The sequence below is a fragment of the Miniopterus natalensis genome, chromosome 10, assembly GCF_054644295.1.
Source record: "Miniopterus natalensis isolate mMinNat1 chromosome 10, mMinNat1.hap1, whole genome shotgun sequence".
Classification (NCBI taxonomy): Eukaryota; Metazoa; Chordata; class Mammalia; order Chiroptera; family Miniopteridae; genus Miniopterus; species Miniopterus natalensis.
Window position 1 is genome coordinate 76655554 of NC_142090.1, and position 18762 is coordinate 76674315.

At 44.3% G+C, this 18762-nt stretch overlaps 1 protein-coding gene across 3 annotated transcripts in view; it reads right to left on the reverse strand.

The window, feature by feature from the left end:
- Positions 1-12884, reverse strand: part of CPVL (carboxypeptidase vitellogenic like) — an 81149-nt gene extending 68265 nt beyond the window's left edge. The window contains exons 1-2 of one of the 3 annotated variants that reach the window (XM_087821429.1): positions 12701-12884; positions 7319-7437 (exon numbers count right to left, since the gene is read on the reverse strand). In XM_087821429.1, the coding sequence (XP_087677555.1) occupies positions 7319-7437; positions 12701-12878 (297 nt within the window). In that variant the 5' untranslated portion in view covers positions 12879-12884. The remainder of the gene's footprint in view (positions 1-7318; positions 7438-12700) is intronic. The other 2 variants (XM_087821428.1, XM_087821430.1) reach the window with 2 other exon arrangements.
- Positions 12885-18762: the final 5878 nt, after the last annotated feature.

Consider the following 18762-nt stretch of genomic DNA (forward strand, 5'->3'; position numbering starts at 1 on the left):
TTCCTGACCTTCCTACTTGGCTCTCATTTCTTCGTGAGGTGGTTATAGCTTCTCTGTTTGTGCCTCTTGCCAGAAAGTTGGACTTTAGAAGGAAGGAGGCGGGGGAGAGGGGGAAATGATGGAGAAAAGGCCTGACTTTCCCTACCTGATGCAAACAAAGAAATGGCTGAAAGAGTTAGTTACTTTCTTCTCTATGTTAAGTTTTCATTTCTCAAAAGGAATCAGGCACACAAAGGTTTCTTCTATGAATGGAATGATCTATAATTTATCAATTTTAGCTACTTTCTTCCTGTTTCGTCCCACTTGCCTTCTATTCTGCCAGATCCCTGGTGCCATAAGTAGATAGTGAAGAGAAGACAGACGGTGAAAGTTTAGAGAAGACGGATGTCCGTGACCTCCAAATCTTTGCCGGGTGGCTGCTGGATTCATAGCCATCTATGGTTAAGATATATTTTGAGAGATCTGTCAGCCCACACCCCCTTCTCTAAGAACTGGCTTTCCATTTACCAAGGGAAAGTGCCCACTGCCCATGTTATGTCTCACGACCCTGCACCTTCAGTCTCAGCTGACTGGACCGAGAAAGAACTGACCCAGACCGGGCCAGTCACATTCTGTCCCTAGGAGACGTGCGGGTTAATTTCTGTTGACTGAGACAGGTAAACTTGGAAACTAGAACAGCCCTCTTCTGCCAAATGCCTGAAGAAGCAAAGCACATCGATCTGCCAAGAGAGGGGGATGAGGCCCCGATGGGTGATCCTGTGGTCGGAAGAAGCCCGAGACAGAAGGACTGGCGGCCCTGGCGCCTGACTTCAGTTCCTGGTTCCTTGGCCAGACAACACCCTTTGCCCTTGGCGTCTCCGGGCAGGAGAGCAGGGTTGAGAGCCGGGAGGCTATCTCAGTCAGGATTCAATCAGGAGACGGAAACCACGCAGTAATTTTAATTAAAATTGTTTCTTTTTAAAAATTATTATTATTATTTTCACCTGGACGTATTGACCTTCAAGTCTGTTACAATTTCCAGTGTTTGCTCTGGCCTCCATCAGCCATGAGCAAGCTTGGGGAGCTACATTCTCCATAGTGGGCAAATACTGGGGAATAGGAAATTTTTAATATAAAAGGTATTCATTATGATGGGAGAACAGCCATAAACATGTAAAGAGAATTCTAAAGAATACCCTGGGCTGAGGGAGAGTACCCATGGATGGATAAACTCATAAGATATGAATGGGGGCCCTTCCCAGACCTCATTAGAGGTGTGCTTAGGCTCACTGGGTGGCTGAGAAGTTCACTGGGGGGCCTGGTGTGAAGCTGACTAACAATCCTGGACAAATAGGAAAGGCCTCCAGGGGCAGTGGGCTGTGGCTGGTGAGGGTGGGTGTGCGGAGGAAGTCAGGATATTGGGAGCCCAGTTGCTTGAAGGGTGGCACACAACCAGGAGTGCATGGTGTCCATGAGAGGGCAGTGGGAAACCATCCTTGGGGTGCAGGTGCTCAAGGCTGGTGAGAGCGCTGCAGGGAGTAGGGCTGTAGGAAGCCTGCTCACTGGCAAGGCCTGGGATGCATGGTGTCCATGTTGAGAGGGCCACAGCCAGGTGGTCATCCCTGGGACAGAGCCAGGACTATATGCTTGCTGAGGGTCTTCACGGTCTGGGTACCCAGCTCAGGCAGAGTGTCACTGAATGTCCCCAGACATATACTGCTGACTAACTAGACAGCAGGGTGAAAGAAGGCGAAACACAGAACAAGGGAGCAGGAAGAGATACCAACTTCCTCCTGCAATGTCTCTCCAGCACCCTCTACTGACAAAGCTTCATATCGTGTTCACTGCGTAAGAGAGTGTTTAAAGCTCCATCATCACTGAGTAAGAGAGGAGAATTGAAGCTGAGAGGCGGGGGGAAAAAACAAAACCAAACAAACAAACCCAACAATAAAAAAACACTGGTCGTCACCACTCCCGAAGTTCTAGTTGTCCCAAGATGTCCTAATCACAGCCCAGAAGTACATGACCAGAGCCTGTATTAGTAACCTAATGCTGCATAACATGTCTCCAAAACTTAGTTGCTTAAGACAATAATCACTTATTACTCTCGTTTTCTGTGGGTTGGGAATTCAGGGGTATCTGGCTGGACAGCTTTGGCTCAGGGTCCCTCGTGAAGTTGCAATCAATTATCAGCCAGGGCTGCAGTCATCTAAAGGCTTGAATTGGGCTAGAACTTCACCCAAGGTTGGCGGAGGCCTCACATCCTCTCCATGTGGGCTTGTCCATATGGCTGCTCTAGCATCTGGCTTCCCTCAAACCGAGTGATCCACAAGACCAAGGGAAAGCAGTTTTGTTCTTTCTAAGCCTGGAAGTCACACGCCATCATTCCTGCTATAACGTACTCGTCACAAAGGCCAGCCTGGATTCAATATGGGAGGGAACGAGAGAGGAACACCAGACCCAGAGATGAAGATCACTGGCGACCATCTAGGAGGCTAAAGAGCACAGAGGCCACAAATGCAAGGGCTCATTCACTCACCCTGGACCTTGACTTGGACTTCTCGGATGTTTCTATACCTTAGGTTGCACATTGAGGCACGTCTTCTAGGCAAAGCCGGCTCACACTGTGAACCACAGAACGTAAGACTAGGAAGGGACCTTAGAAACCAACTGAGTTTAGCGTCTACATTTCTATATGAATACCTGGACTCCAGGAATCCCAGCCATTCCTTTTGGCTGGAGGAGCAAGACGGGGGCCCTTCGTGGAGGGGCCGGGGCCCAACTCTAAACATCTCACGTCTGGGCCCCATGACGTTTGAGGTGAACGAGCTATAGGTCTAGGCTAAACGCGTCCAACAAATTACCTCCATTCCTATAAGAAAGTCAAATATTGGATATATTTTTCCAATGTGAAGGGTATTAATTAAAAAATAATAATCTACATGCTTCTTTATCTTCTTAAATGTGAAGATCCCCAATTTCACCTTGCAGTTTCCTGACCCAGCAGCGATGAGTCCACACTCTTGCCTGGCATTCAGCTACTTCCATTTTGGAACTGCCCCTCCTTCCTGTCTCCTTTAACCCCCCAAATTGTGACAGGACTGGTTTCGTTCTGTACAGTATTTGTGTTAATAATACGAAAACTAATAAAGATTATGGTGATGACAATGAAACAGCAACAACAGCAACTTTACTTACTATGTATGGGGCTGCAACCGAAGGGCTTCTCCACATTATCTCACTGGTCTCAAAGCCATTGCCAAGTAGGTATTTTAATCCTCATTTTAAAGCAAACAAACAAACAAAAATCACCAATGCTCAGAGAAGTTAAGAAAATGTGCCCAAGGTCACATTTGGCCCAAATAGTGAAGCCAAGATTTTATGCCAGCTTGACTCACTCAAGTGCCGTGACTAACTTCCTCAGGACGCCGCGTGACGCCCAGATCTGGTGTTCAACTCCACTCTGGCCAATTTCTTGTTGGACAATTGGAGACTGATTATTTAATCTCTGTAATCCTCTTCATCTATAAAATGAGGGTAATAATTCCTTCCTCATGTAGTTCTTGTAAGGATTAAATTTTAAAAGGCAGTGTTCAGTACAGAGTCCACGTTCAATTAACAACAGCCATTGTAATTGTCACGTTTTTATTGGCTTCGTTCTATTTTTTATCCCATGCAAAATGCCTCTTTGTTTCTCTCGCAGATTGTATCCCCACTGCACACCAATGTCAAGCTCTAGAATCCATTGTGCCCCGATTTGTATACAATAACAGGGGAGTTGCTGAGAAATAACAGGCAAACAAGACTAATTTGAGAAACAGCGGCCCCAAAAAAACACTCAGAGGATATTACAAATGTGGCATCCTTCCTGGATCTCTTATTTTCTCTACCTTTAGTTTTTCCAAGGGGTCATTTCTCTCCCGATGACAATACCAGCTGCTTCCCCGAGACTAATATTGCTGCCAAATAGAAGGAACTCTCCCCCCATCCGGGTGACCACTGCTTCTCCTTCTCACATGCTTTATCTCCTTCACCCGAACTGGCCAGTTTCATAATTTATAACGCAACTGATGTGGCAGGAATGGTTGCTCTGGGGCCTCCGAGACCTGGCTCTGCAGGTGGGCCCCCGGTAAGGAGTTCTTGGTTCTTGGAGCAATCTATCCTGGCTGCCTTGAGGTGACAGCTGTCAGCCACACAGTCTTTTCATCTCTGCCTCTCTGCCCTGCAGCATAGTCTATCATCCCCAACAGAACACTCTGTGCTTCAGCATCTTCTTTCCTGGCAAGGTGGCCTTGTGTTTTTGTCTTCTGGGGTCACCTTGAACGTGTTTAGGGTTCCATGACTGGCCCCCACCCAAAACATAATCTGGTCAGGAGATGCACCGCTAGGTCTTCATTTAACTAAGGGGGACCCCAACAGATGAGTCATTGTGTAATGTGGAGGGTGGTTTCAGACCTCAGTCTGGCAACCAGGAGAGGGTGCAGGACCTAAGCCTGTTTTCCTAACCAGCTTTACCGTCCCACTGCATCACCTACATTGCAGACAAAGCTGTTCACCTGCTCAGAGGCAACCTAAGGAAAGGCTGAGTCTTTGCTTTGTTTTTAAGACACACAAAAAATCACTTCCCTCACCATTAATTCCTATTTCCACAAATCTGGGTCATTATTTAAGAAGATTCAACATGCAGAAGTCATTGAGGAACTGAGTGGTATCAAAACCAGCCACCAAAGCAGAAGAGAAAATAAGGAAGCAGGTTTCTTGGGCTGGGGTGGGGACAGGGGTGGGCGTGGGAGTAGGGGGACAGAGAGTGCAGTGGAGGCTGAGGCCCAGCAGGCCTTAGAGGAATACTATGCAGGATTCCAGGAGCTGACCCCCACAGGCTGCAGTCACCTCCTCAGTCCCCCATTCTAGCCCTCCGCCCAGTGCATGCAGGGGACACCGCCACCTCCATCGGGGTTTGTCTGCTCTAGTAGTTTCTGGCAAAAAGAAGTGTGGGCCACTCTGAGGTCAGGAACACTGAATTCAGGGTGGTGGCCCATAAGCTGGAGTCACAGTTTCCCAAGCATGCCCTACCTGTAAATTCTCCCAACTTTAGATCAGTCTCTGGGGGGATTTGGAGGTAATTCTCTAGTACAGAAAAATGTGACAGTGACTGAGAGAAAACATATTGAGAACCACGAATCTAGGCAAACTTTTCAAGTATTCATTTTGCAGAGGGTAATGGCCACCAAAGATGTGCACATCCTAATCCCCCCAAATCTGTGACTAGGTTCAGCCCATGGCAAAGGGGAATTAAGGCTGCAGATGGAATTAAGGTTGTTAGTTAACGGACCTGCAAATAGGGAGAGTGTCTGGGATTATCCACAAGGGTCCTTCAGTGCAGAAGAATGTGGCAAAGAAGGGTCAGAGAAGGGAATGGGACTATGGAGTCAGCCAGAGTGATGAACATGAGGACTCAGCCCACCAAAGCAGGATTTGAAAGCAGAGGAGGGTGCTGCTAGCCAAGGAAGGCAGGCAGCTTCTAGAAACTGCAAATAGCAGGGAAACAGGTTCGAGCTTCCAGAAGCACGGCAGCCTTACCAACACCTTGATTTTAGCCCAGTGAGACCTGTGTCAGATTTCTGACCTACCCAACTGTGAAACAATACATGGGTGTTGTTTAAGCCACTAAGTTTGTGATAACTTGTATAGCAGCAATAGAAAACAGATACAAAGGGGGTCATTATAAATGTCTGTACTCAATGCTATTGGTAGATGTGATATTAAAAACGCACTTGAAAACTGTGGTTTCCAAAAGGCGTCATGTTTAAGAGACTTCCAAGAACACATGGAAAATTTCCACCTGTTAGGATTAGGTCATATTTCCAGGCTTAATTTCTAGCATTCTCCTTATGACAGTTGTGCTGGATATTTGGGTGTTTTCCTGGTTGCTTTTGAAGGTGCATTGTCTGCTCTGTGCCCTGGAAGGCAGACCTCTATGGACGCAACTCCCTCGCCCTCTGGCTTCCAGTTGGGTTCCACCAATGGGAGGGACCAGCAGGAATCTGGGGGACAGCCAGATGGCTTGTACTTGTGCAACCCTGAGAGTGTCCCTCCTTAAAGTTTGTGCTCTAGGCTCCTCCTGCCTCACTCAACAGTTAACATTGAGGAAGAAATAAGAAACTCTCTCTAGGGTCCAGGAAAGACTTTCCAGAGTAATTGACAGCCTGAAGACTGCTATGCGCCCAACCAAAAAGCATCTAGAATTCCTCACCATTTCTTACAAGCCTCCCCCCACCCACAACTACGTGGTGAATTATGTCAGAAGCCATGGTTGAGAAAGCAGAGAGGAGAAGTAAAAAAATACAATCCAACAGTACCAACAGAAGCAGTGTAATTTGAAAACCACCCTGGATTAAGCCATTTACCCGGTCATTATTTATGCAGCATGGCTATATGCAAATCACATGCAAATATAAATACCACCCTCCACAGGGACAGCTTTTTCATTGTTTTCTCTGGCTTCTAAAGCAAATCCAATTTGGAAAATAAAAATAGAAAATTACCCTATGGGGGGGATAACACTTGTTTATGCATCTCAGCACCTCTACTAATACTTACCCCAATGGTACCCATAAGCCTAAAATGATTTGTTCATGCTGAATCACTATGTGACCTTGAAATAAGTTTATTAGTAATAGCAAAGTATAAAGGTATACCTATCTCTGTCTATTATGGACCTGAGAGGGTGAGTGGCCCCCTCCTCCAGGAAGCCATCCTAGATCACTGCTCTTCCCCACTTCCCCAAAGGCCCAGAGTAGAGGGGTTCAGTTCCCTCTCCTCTGTGCCTCCACAGAGTACTGCTCAATTAATGGGTACTGGCTACCTGAAGGAGTGAGCTTAGGAATACTAGGCACCCTGGCAAGACCCACAGAAAGGGAAACCATACAAGACCACAATTGACTAAATTTAGGCATGCGTGGATTTGCATTACCTGTGAACTTCAGGAGCCTCCCCGGGACTCCTTATCCTCCTTGGCTCCCCACTACCCCAGGTATTTTTAGAAAAAACAACAAAAAGGTAGTGGCAGGAAGTAGGTGGTGGGATTAATATTCCGAACCAGGCTGCAGGAACTTTAAAAACTGACCCTCCCCCCTGCAAACACATGTTTCCTGCACACACACAGGAACACTCCACAGAGTCACCGGCACTTATTTTTAGAAAAACAAAAACAAAAACAAAAAACCCTAAAAAATTAAAACACCCACAACCCTGAGTGCAGCTGAAGGCTAACTTGTCTGCCCTGACGCAGCACAGCCGCCCCGGGGGCAGTGCTGTGTTGGGGCTGTCGCAGGCTTACCAGCGCCGGGAAGAACCAGAAGAAAAGGTTGCTGTTGTAAGTGCTGTTCACAGTGAGGAAGCCGCAGTAGCTCTCCACGTTGTGTCCCAGGACCTGAGTCACCGCGCTCATTTGTCTACCTAGTGGGGGAAATTTACCCAAGAATTAGAGAGACAAGACAGGGTCAGCCATCTCCGTCTGGACCGCGCTCCTCCCAGGGGCCAGGTCTAGGGTGCAGAGCTCAGAAAGGCTACGAGGGGGTGGGCAGAAGGGTTACTCGCTTTAGCAAATTCCAGCATACTCTGGACAAGTCCACATAGTCAACATACACAGGTTAGCCAAGGACAGTGACATCTTTAAACTTTTTTTTTTTTTTGTCCCCAAAGATAATTTATAAGTGATGATAAGATTTTTATTAAAAGAAGAAAAAATCACCTAATTTCAGCTCCACTCTAGAAAGGTAGGTAAACCAAGGTGTTCACATTGGGCCACCTGGAAGGCCAGGGCAGAATAGAGCCACCTGCCCCCAAAGGAGGGGCTGCAAGAGAAACAACATAGCTGAGGAGCCCTGAGCCTTGGGAGGCCTGTATTCTGCACACTCCCCTTACCACAAAAGCCAAGGCTGGCTACTTCCATGACGGGAAATGGGCTGAGGCCTTAGGGGAGTGGGGACGGCTAAGGACGGCTGGGGAGGGTGGGGAAAGACAGACAGCGTGACTGAGGTCGACCTCATGGCTATTTAGAGGGAGCAAAATAAAACATGACAGCTGGAGAGGGCAGAAGTCCTGGCTTTCTTATGGCCACAAAGGGACAGGGACAGGGACAGGGAGGGGTGGAGAGGAAATGCTCAGATAGCTAAGGCCACCCAGGAGGAAGTAATACTAATAGGAGCTAATGCTTAAAAGGCCACCGTACATTAGGTGGTAGGTATAATTATTGTCCCCACTTTACAGGTGACCAAACTGGAGCACAAACAGGTGGAGTGACTTGCCCAAGGGAACACAGCCAATAAAGAGAAGCCGAGGTTGAAGCCTGGGAGTCCGGGTTTCTCCCTCCCCACCCTCTCCACCGCCTCTTGCTAGAGAGTGAGTCATGAGGTGTAAGCGGGTGGGGAAGCAGTGACTGGGAAAGGAGTGGGGAAGGAACAGAAATTAGGTAGCACGGCCTCGAGGGGAAGTGTACGGGGAAGTCTGAGTAAAGAAGAGCCCTTTAGCCGTGACAAAGCAAGTGTTCCCAGTAAAAACAAGTTATTTAAGAAGAGGCCTTCAGTGGGTGCCGGAGCCCCCAGGCTTCCGAGTGCTGATGGTTCACACGGTCTTCCCAACTGGGCGTTCAGTGATATCACTGATAGGGCACAATACGCCCCAGTGAGAATATTTACATGCAGGGAATCTGCGCTACAGTCAGGGCCCTGATCCCCGGGAGCCAGTTGCTAAACTTTCACCAGCACATCTCCCCTCCGGGGCCACAGGTTCCTCTTTTCAATGGATCCGCTTCCCCAAAGGAAAATTGTCAGCTACACCACACTGTTCCTTTTTCCCAGTACTTGCTGATCCCAGCGCTGCTGATCACCAGCTCGGTGACCCCTTCAACAGGCAGGGGTTCGGCCTGTCTGTGCTCAGGTTCCTCGCCCAGGAAAGGCACATGGCACTGAGTCTTTGCGTGTGAAACGGGGAGGAAAGAGAGGTTTGCAGGGAGTATCGCTGTCGCTGTCCTTGAAACGCATCCACGAATGGGACCAGGGGCACCAGGGAGCAGAGGCGACGGTGGGGACATAGGAAAGGTGTCAACAGGCAGTTTCCAGAGGGTCCCGCTAGGCCAGCCCAGGAGGAGAAGCATGGGTGTCCAGGTTGGACAGACCCGGGCTGGCGGCCCTGACCGGGCTTTCCAGAAGTCATTTGTGCTGTTTCCCCCACCCCGAGCCATCTGTGAGGATCAAATGAAAACATGTGGCCGAAGCCTCACCATGGGGCTGTCCGTAAAACAAATAAGGGCCCAGGCAAAGGGAGGGACGATCCCGCCCGCCCGGGCCCCCCCATGCAGCCTGGAAGACTCTGCCTTTCTCTGGGTCAGTCTAGCTCCCCAGCGAAGGTGGCTCAGCCCAACCTCGCCAGCGCTGTCCCTCCTCTTCCAACGAGATCTACCCCCTGCCAGAAAAACAGACAGAAAAAGGAGACGGGAGGATTTGAAGACAAAGAAAAGGGGGGTGGATGTTTAGTGGGCGCCCTCCCCCGCCTCACACCCTTCCCTCCAGAGACATTTCTTCCCTCTTCCCTTCTTTGCTTCCACCTCAATTAGCCCAAAGAGGGATCACCCTCCAGGACTGTGCAGCCTTTAAAACACTTCTTTTGGGGCCATTTTTAAAAATTGAGATATAATCAACATATAACATGACATTAATGTCAGATGTGCAACCTGGTGATTACACATTTGTCTATATTGGGAAATGCCCATCACAATAAGTGTAGTTAACATCCATCGTCACGCAGCTATACAATTTTTTTTCTTGTGATGAGAACTTTTACAGTATTATTAACTATCACCATGCTGTACATTATTACATCCCCAGGACGTTTTTTTGTGTGTGTGTGTGTTTTTTTGGTAACTGGAAGTTTGAACCTAAAAACACTTCTGAAATGCTTTTCATAAAACTTTTAATCTTCTCAAAATCAGAGACCTCCCCGCTAAGCCCCCCAAGATGAGGGCAGAGACCTGAAGATGGGCGTGCGGTGGGAGGGAGGGAGATGTGAGTCACAGAGGGCTAGGTGAGCAGGACAGGGTTCGTGAAAAATGGCAGAGAAAAATGAGGACAGTCAGAGTGGAATGAGGAGAAGAGAAGATATATAACAGACAGGGGCTGGAGGGAATGGAATACGGGAGACGGCTGATTGAATCGATCCATCTCTCTGAGACCAGCCCCGCACAAGGTCCAAGGTCCGCTGGGCTGCCCCCAAAATGACTCAGCTCCCCCAGCCCTCCCTCTCTGAGCTCCCACGTTGTTTCTAGGCTACCTGCACTTACTCGGCTACATTTCCTGCCTCCCTTTCTAGATCAGGGGCTATTGGAAAGCAAGGAATCTGCCTATTTTATCTTTGTACCCCTAGGGAAATATCATGCTGACTTATACACTTTAAGACATTCAATGCATACTGTTAATGAATGAATGAATGAACCAAAACAGGTTATATTGACAATGCACTAGAATTAGTTTCTACAAAAACCTTTTAAGGCAGGCAGGCCTTATTAAGATCTTAAGAAATTGAGAGAAAACTTTTCTCTGGCCCACAAAAAAAGTAGTTCACCCTGTTTCAAATATTAAATTTCCTTGAACTAAACCACAGGAAAATAATTAAAAGTTCTTTCAGCTAAAATGTTTTCTTTTTTAAATATATTTTCAAATGTTCTGCTCATCCTTCCAGAGTCTATTAATGGAATGTGGAAAATCAACCCCCAAGATGAAGAAGTTTCTTTCTTCCTGGAACCATGACTCAACAATACAAATATTCAAAACCGTCAAAGAAAGGAAAGAGCCTTCTTTGAACGATTTCACTTCCTTGTTATTTACTGAGGTTGCCAGGGTTTGCGATACCACCACTTTCACGAAGAATTGGAGTTTGACCACAGAAGGGCTTGAACTAGCTCATCAGGGTGGGTTTTACATTCACCACAGTCAGTACAGACAAGACATGACCAGACCCTGAGTAATAATCATTGAAGACCTAACAGCAAAATATTCTTTAAAATTTGTGAAAGTGCTAAACATGAGTTTGTAAACATGCTAAAATCTGCCTCCTACATTAGTTTTGTTCCAGAGACTAAGGATTTGTTCTAGCTGCAGAGAAAGTAAACATGCAATTACAATTACATAAAACTAAGCCAGCTAATTGGGCACTGAAAAAATAAAAACTTCCCTTGTCTTTTTTTGAATGACTGTTCATCCCAGAAATGCTCCATTGTGATACTAAGACTCATGTTCCTAAGCTTTTGACAGACTCGATAAACAAAACAGATTTAGGGGAAAGAGGTGACCATCTGCCCAGAGTTTTCTGAACTTTCGGTAAAGAAGATGAATGAAAGTATCCTTAATTATGCTAGCAGGGTTGCATCTCAATACCCAGATGTACTAGAGCTGGGATCGGCCACTTAAAATTCCATTCGAAGAATCTGACTGTGTGGCAGAACCTTAGAAAGTGACATTACATCAGACTTAATACTTCAAATATTGTCACTCATCAGATGATGACCTATCAGGACTGGCACAGGACAGAAGATGAAGTGACCTCTCTAAATCTTTCTTTGTCACTGCCGATGACCATACCTGACATGCTCTTAAGAAATACAGGAATGAGAGGGATGTGACAAGCTCTCAGCTGGATTTCTCTACAGTCTTCTCACTTGATCCGACCAGGTGTCCGATACAGGCACACCATGGTCACTTCAGTTAATGCCTTTGTAAGCTGCTTCCCTACTCAGGGTGCACAGGCCCTTTCCTATTTACCCACATTTTGCCCAATACCCTCAGGTAAGGAGCTGGTCACATAGTCAGGGGTTCATCCCTCTGGTTCTGTAGTAGCAGAGGTGGGTCTTAATTCCAGCTATTTTGTAGCTCAGGAGCCTACTGAGGTGCAGAAAAATTAATTTATCTACACAATGATTTACATTAAGAGCAGAGTGAGGGCATAAATTTTAGTCTCTGATGACACCAAATGATGCCTTTTTTCTATTAACAATAGAAAACCCCATTTGCTAACAATCTTTAGAGAGCAATTTATAGGATATTAAGAGTTTTCACGTGCATTTTCTCACCTGATTCTTACAATATCCCTGCGGCTTGGGTAAGTGGCTGCATCTCCATCTTATTAGTAAGGAAACTGAGGCCTAGGCTGTTTGGGTGGCAACCTGCCAGGCAAGGGGGCCCAGCACAGCGGCTGTGAGCCCAGATCCTGCAGTGAGGCTGTCTGGGTGCGGACCCTGCATCTACCAGCTGGTGTCTGTGTGACTTTGAAAGGCAATTTAATCTATTTCTGCTCAGTTCCTTGCGTGTAAAAGGAGTTCACCTCCCTGGGTTGTTGAGATGCTTAAATGAGCTTATACAGAATATTTGGACCCAGTAACTGATGCATGGTGAGCTCTAAGGTTGGTATTAACCTTATTAAGCGCCCAGTGGGAGACAGAGCCTGGACTAGTTTTATAAACAGAAGTGCAGTGACTCAATCACTGGCCCTGGCGAACCCTCATTTTAGCTCATAACTCTGATAATATATGACATCAAATCATTAGTATTGAAATAAAACCAGTGAGTAAAATAATTATTGGAATATATTTTGGATCCTGTGAGATAATAGCTTGAGAGAAAAAAAAGAATTATTGCAAGTATGCCAGTGGTTTTCTGATTAGACTTACCTTGTTTGCCTTTCCCAGCTTCCACATAGGGAGTAAGAAATAAGGGCTGTCCTGTGTCTTGCGTATGTGGCGCGGAAACCCAGGCATTTTTGTATATGTGGCGAAACAGCCCATCACCACCAGGGCAAAGTGTCAGCAGGGCCAGCAAAACAGTCGCCTTCCACATGGCACCAACCATTCCCTCTAGGCCTAGGATGAAAACAGCAGCATTCCACAGATGAATCAAAGAGTAAGCATTCCCCTAGCCCTTTAACATGCAAGAAAATCATTTATTCACTCAAAAAAATTGTGTGTGAATGCCCTTTGCTAAGCACCTTGGATACCACTTAAATAAAACAGGCCCAATCCTTGCTCACCCTGAAATTAACAGTCTAATGGAGGGTTTCTCAAGGGATTTACTATGTAACTGGAGAAACAGTTTCTATTTCTAAAACCATGGTCTGGAAAGTAAATTCAATGCAGGATTAAAGCCTCAAGGCAACAAGGACTCTGTAATGGATCACCAAATGAGTGGTAGTGACAGTTTATCCACTACAGGAGGGCAGGGGATGGAGAACACATTTCAGGCCCAGAGCCTAGGAAAGCCTTAGCAAGGTCGGATGTGAATGAAAGGTGGGTGGAACTCAGCCAGGCAGGAGAGACGGCAGACATCGCGGGTGGGGAGATGAGAGTGAGCAAAGGTGAGACCTCAGTGGTCCATTGGGCATTTTGCAGGGAAATTTAAAATAAACAAAATGGATTTCTGGTCCCTCTGCTATCTCTTACAAAATCAGTAAACTTTGGCCCGGCCGGTGTGGCTCAGTGGTTGTGTGTCGACCTATGAACCAGGAGGTCTTGGTTCAATTCCCTGGTCAGGGCACATGTCTGGGTTTCTCTCCCTCTCCCTTCCTCTCTCTGAAATCAATAAAAACATATTTAAAAGAAAAATCGGTAAACTTTGCATCCAAGAACGAAAAAGAAAGAGAGAGGGAAGATTCTACAACTATCTTTAGGTCCCTGCCTCTATAGCTCCCTGATAAATAAACTCAAGGGTTAGGCCTTACATTTTATTAACACAAAGCCTTCCAAGGACATTCAAATCTGATGTTTGCTTAGCGTGTTCATCTGGGCTGATAATAACAATGGCTTAAAATTGGGTTGTGATTCCCCTAACTTGTACACAAACATGTAAATCGTATTTACAATAGGCTTTCCCTTTTTTTTAGCGGATTGCAATCTCTTAATAACTCAACCATAGGAAATGGAGGATTATTATCACCAGTGTTAGATAAGATAACTAGACTCAAAGGAGTACCTCTCACAAGGCACGAAAGTGGAGAAATCAGGACTAGAATTGGCCAGGGCCAGGGCCAGGGCCAGGGTCAGGTGAGTCAGGTGGAGATGCAGGGTCAAATCTAATATTTTTTTCTGTAATTCTGACATTTTGTTCACCATGGAGTTTTTGGGCATTAATTTTGGTTCTTTTCAGATTAAAAGTTAAAATACTATTTATCTCAATTACTGAGTTCTTCGGGGACTGTTAAATTTTACACCCCAGGCAGGTGCTCACTTGCTGCACCTCAGTTCTGACCCTGCGAGTATTCTGAGGCCTATCTCAGGGCTGGTACACTATTCAGCATCATTGCTATTTCAGTGTGATCCAGGCTCTCAGCTCTAACATCTAATAAAGTATAGGAACGAAATGAACACATACTCCACTCACTCAGATTACTGGATGCAAAAAGAAACAGGCAAGTATGCAAATACGATTCCTTCTTTTTGGTGTTTAAAAATACCAAACCATTAAAAGGTCTTCAAACTGCAAAATGTGTAAAAATCTATGAACTGCCTGCTTATCACAACTCAGTTTGGCATAGTATGAAAATACTGCTTGGAGCAAATTTTAAAAGCTTTTCAGTCACATTTCCCCAATAAGATAAAAATTTCTAAGTATAATTGGGCTGAATATATAATCCTTGTAAAGTCTTTCATGGTTAACTTAATAGAATTCCCTGCACTTAATGCAAACAAGCTCAATCATATACAGTATGTAGCTAAACAAATGTTTTTGCCTATTATTGACTACACTAAAGAGCAAGATGAATTTAGAAACTGAAATTAGGTTCCCACGAAGCCCAAGGGTAATGACCACTATGGCACTAATAAAGTATTTTTAAAAATTATGTGAACTTGTTATGCTGATGTTTTAATAACATTTACTTTCAAGGAATGCTTGAAATCAACAATCTTACTCTAAACGATTCAGGGGGGGAAAAAATCTTTGGTATTAAAAACATACTGGAAGAAGCTTTTCCAGTAAAAGGTTTTTTTCCTGGGGGCAGAAACAAGAGACTAATGAAGCCATCTAATTTCTCAGTCTTCCTGCTGCAAACCTCCAGACCCCTTTAATGGAAGCCATTAATATTTAAATAACCAGGGTGGTTACAGAATTTCCCTTGTAAGCAGATGTTGACTCAAAGATGTTAAAGCAAGGTAAAACCGGTTTTATATTCATCGACATATCTAATTCATAAAAGTAAGATTGGGTTAATGTAGTAGATCTCATTAACATGCAATCAAACAACCAGTAGAGTCCTGGTTTCCCCCACAGATGAATTAAGGCAACGTTTTCATGACACAGTTTTCAATGAACAGTCAGAATTCCTGAAGTGTGTAAGCTGTCATCCCTCCTAATGAAAGGAAAGCTCTTATGGATGGAAAAGTCTTTTTTTCCTTAACATCCTTCTGAAATGTTTTTGCTTACCCTAAATGAGCCTGAATCTTTTTTACTTGTTGAACATTTATTGAGTACTTTCTAAAAGAATAAACCCTGTACCGGCAGCTACTACCCACAGAAAGTGAAAGCCAAAGGTACTCACCATCCACTTTACCGTACGTCTATCTGAAAGAACATGAACCATTGGCACGCTTTCCAGCTCAAATATATCCTATGGAAGGATTCGGACAAACTGTTCCTCTTAATAAATGTTTAGAAACAGAATAAAATCTAGGCAAATAGAAAGGAATACTGGCAGGAGCAAATAAGCTAAAGGTCAAAAGTATAAAATCTGCTAAAACTGTCTTACTAAACCTTAAACATTACAGTTAGAAACTGTGTCCAATGTTCAATTTTTTATATAAACAAAGTTATTCATCACGGAGTTTATAGAATAATAAAAAGTAAAAAATGTAAACAATTTAAGATAAGTAAGTTTCTGTATACCGGAAAGATAAAATTATATACAGCCATTAATATGACTATGATAATGCTTGGAAAAATATACCCAAATATTAGATAAAGAAAAGCAGTCTATTAAATTGGACATGTGGTATTTTCTCCTTATATAATACTTCTTAAGAATTTCTAAAACTTCTACAATAATTAATCTTATAATCAGAAAAAGAAAGGGTTTTTGGTTTTGACGACAAAAAGAAGGAACTGATAGACATGGCAGAAAAAATGCGTGCTTCCTGCGCTTTATCACTACCTGGTTATGACCTCTCGGGTTTCCTAGGAGCACGGTTCCATCTGTTGTCTCCTAACAGATCCTTCTTTCTCTAACATTCTGAGAAGACGGCTCCTGATCTCCACAGCCGTGGAACCCCAGAGACTCAGGGTACACTTTCTCCTTGGTAAATTAGAAGGCTCTGCGTAAATGGGAGCTGTTATAATAATGGTTGCTGTGCTTACATTTGTATTTAATTCTGCCTGAAGTGGAGTCCATAACAGATGTGCATATAATTGGTACGAAGCAAATATTTGTTGAACGGATGGATCCAAAAAGTGAATCATGATTTTTAGACCCAGATGAGACAATACATGTTCACGTGGCCCAATTCTTTCATCTTACAGACCAGAGAACTGAAGCCAGAGTATTAAGTAAGTGACTTGCTTAAGATTACTCCACTGGTGAGCAGTAGGCCAAGCAAGACTCGAAGCCAGGGTTTGTTTATGGCTCTAAATCCAATCTGCATTCCACTCTCCAGTCTTTGGTCACAATTACATTCAGATATTCTGATTCTTATTGTCTTGATAGATAATAACAGCGGTAATGGTTCTAGACCCTTCCATAGACCAGTAGAGGGTAGAGTAAAATAAATAAACAAATAAAAAGAAACATCAATAAGTAAATCTTTCTAGAGAGATTTGGTTTTCAGAAACAGTTCATACTAATCCAGGTTCTGCCATGACTGACTCAGTGGACCTTGGCCAAGACCATGACATCTCTGGGTCCCAGTCAGTGTGTCAGAATCAACTATTAGATTTCCAGGAACTTTGAGAACCAGTTGTTCAACATGGCCATTGTGACAGATTAAACTATAAAAATTTGCCATTAAATAAGTTGTATTGGAAAAAAATGTAATAAATACACAAAACTCGTCACTTCTGAATTATTTTACTGTTATCAGTGTTCTGAGTTAAGTTTTTTGTACTTGTCTGGTGGACAGATTATATAACAGTTTGCTACCCTGCATTTCTTTTCAGCTCTAGCTTTCAGGTCTGTTGACAGCTTGCAGTCAGCCATGGTGGGAATATTTACACCATGGGCAGCAGCAAACACCACAAATCAGGGCTTTCCTGCCCCCAGAGAGACGGTTGTTGAATATATACTTGCACATGATAGTCTCATGTTCCTTATCTGAAAAATAAGCTGGGAACCGCTTTCTATCAATTCACATTTTAGTTCCAACTGAAATGACCAGTGGAAGAGATAAAAGGGAAATCCTGCCGAGTTGCCATCTGTGCACGTTGTTGGAAGCAACCAACAATATGCTTAGATATGTGAGGCCTCCAAGAAAGGAACCCGACACTGGAAGGTGTGTGTTCCACCAACGAGAATGAAACAAAAGCTCCAGAATGAGGAGAGAAACTGGAGCCAACAGTTCAAGCAGCCCTGTGTTCCCTTCATCTCTTCTTCCAACTCCTCCCTTTTGTATTATAGATTATTCCAATTTCAGGATAAAAATCGTTTATGTAATAATCATTATAGCTGCAATTCAAACAGTTATTTGGGTCCCCCTTACATATTTAACTGCCTCAAATAGCTCCCAGCATAATAAGATCATTTCCCAAAACAAACAAAAATAGGCCAACTAGCTACAGATATTTCCATGAAATCTGCAATAAATAAAAAAGTACACAAAAGTGGTTCCTTTATTTAAAAAAGACTCAGTCACCTCTCAAGATAATTCATGCCTATCCAAAGCATTTGAATCCTCAAATAAAGGGCTATTGTACAACCCTGAATGAAACACCAACCCTGAATTAAATCCCAAATCTAGCTATTTTGCGAAAAAGATTTCCATGCAAACAAATGATAAAAGAAAACCTTTATTTTGAAGGATCCATTATCTATTTTCCTTATGACATCATTTTAATTTCTAAAATTAACATTTGAAGCACTCTGTTCCCAGAGAGGACATGGCACATGACACACCAGGTGACGGGCCACCGTTTGCGGAAGTGGCACTGAGACTATAGGCCTGTCTCCTTTTCGCAGGACACCCGACAGTGTGTCTCATCTTGCGTATGAATTAGTCGCCCCATCTCTGCCACCATATCCTTGGACTCACAGGAAAGGGAGGCAAACGTGAGCTACGTGTCAGGTAGAGAGTGAAAAGACTGCGGAATAGGAGAAAATATTTTCTGACACTGTAGTAGGGAGCTTTACCTTGATATCTCACCCCCACCAGAAGGAAAATTTGAGTGGGGGTGGAATTAAAAAGTAGATATGCCCCAAAATGTTAATAACAGTTTTTAAATAGAAAAATAGCAAGACCAGCCTCATAATCAAAGGCACTGTCAGGATGATAATACCAACACCACCTATCAATTATTGAGGCTTCCTATGTACTGGAACTGTGCTAATGGCTTTAGATTTTTATTTCTAACCTTTACCATGTAGGCACTATAATCATCCCATTTTACAGATGAGAAACTGATCCTCAGAGAAATTAACTGACTTGCCCAGATTCACATAGCTAGTAAGTGGTAGAACAAGGCATTCAACCAGTCCTTACCTGTCTCCCAAGACGATTCTATAGTCCCAATGCCAGCATGTCCCAAAAGGTGCTATGTGGGC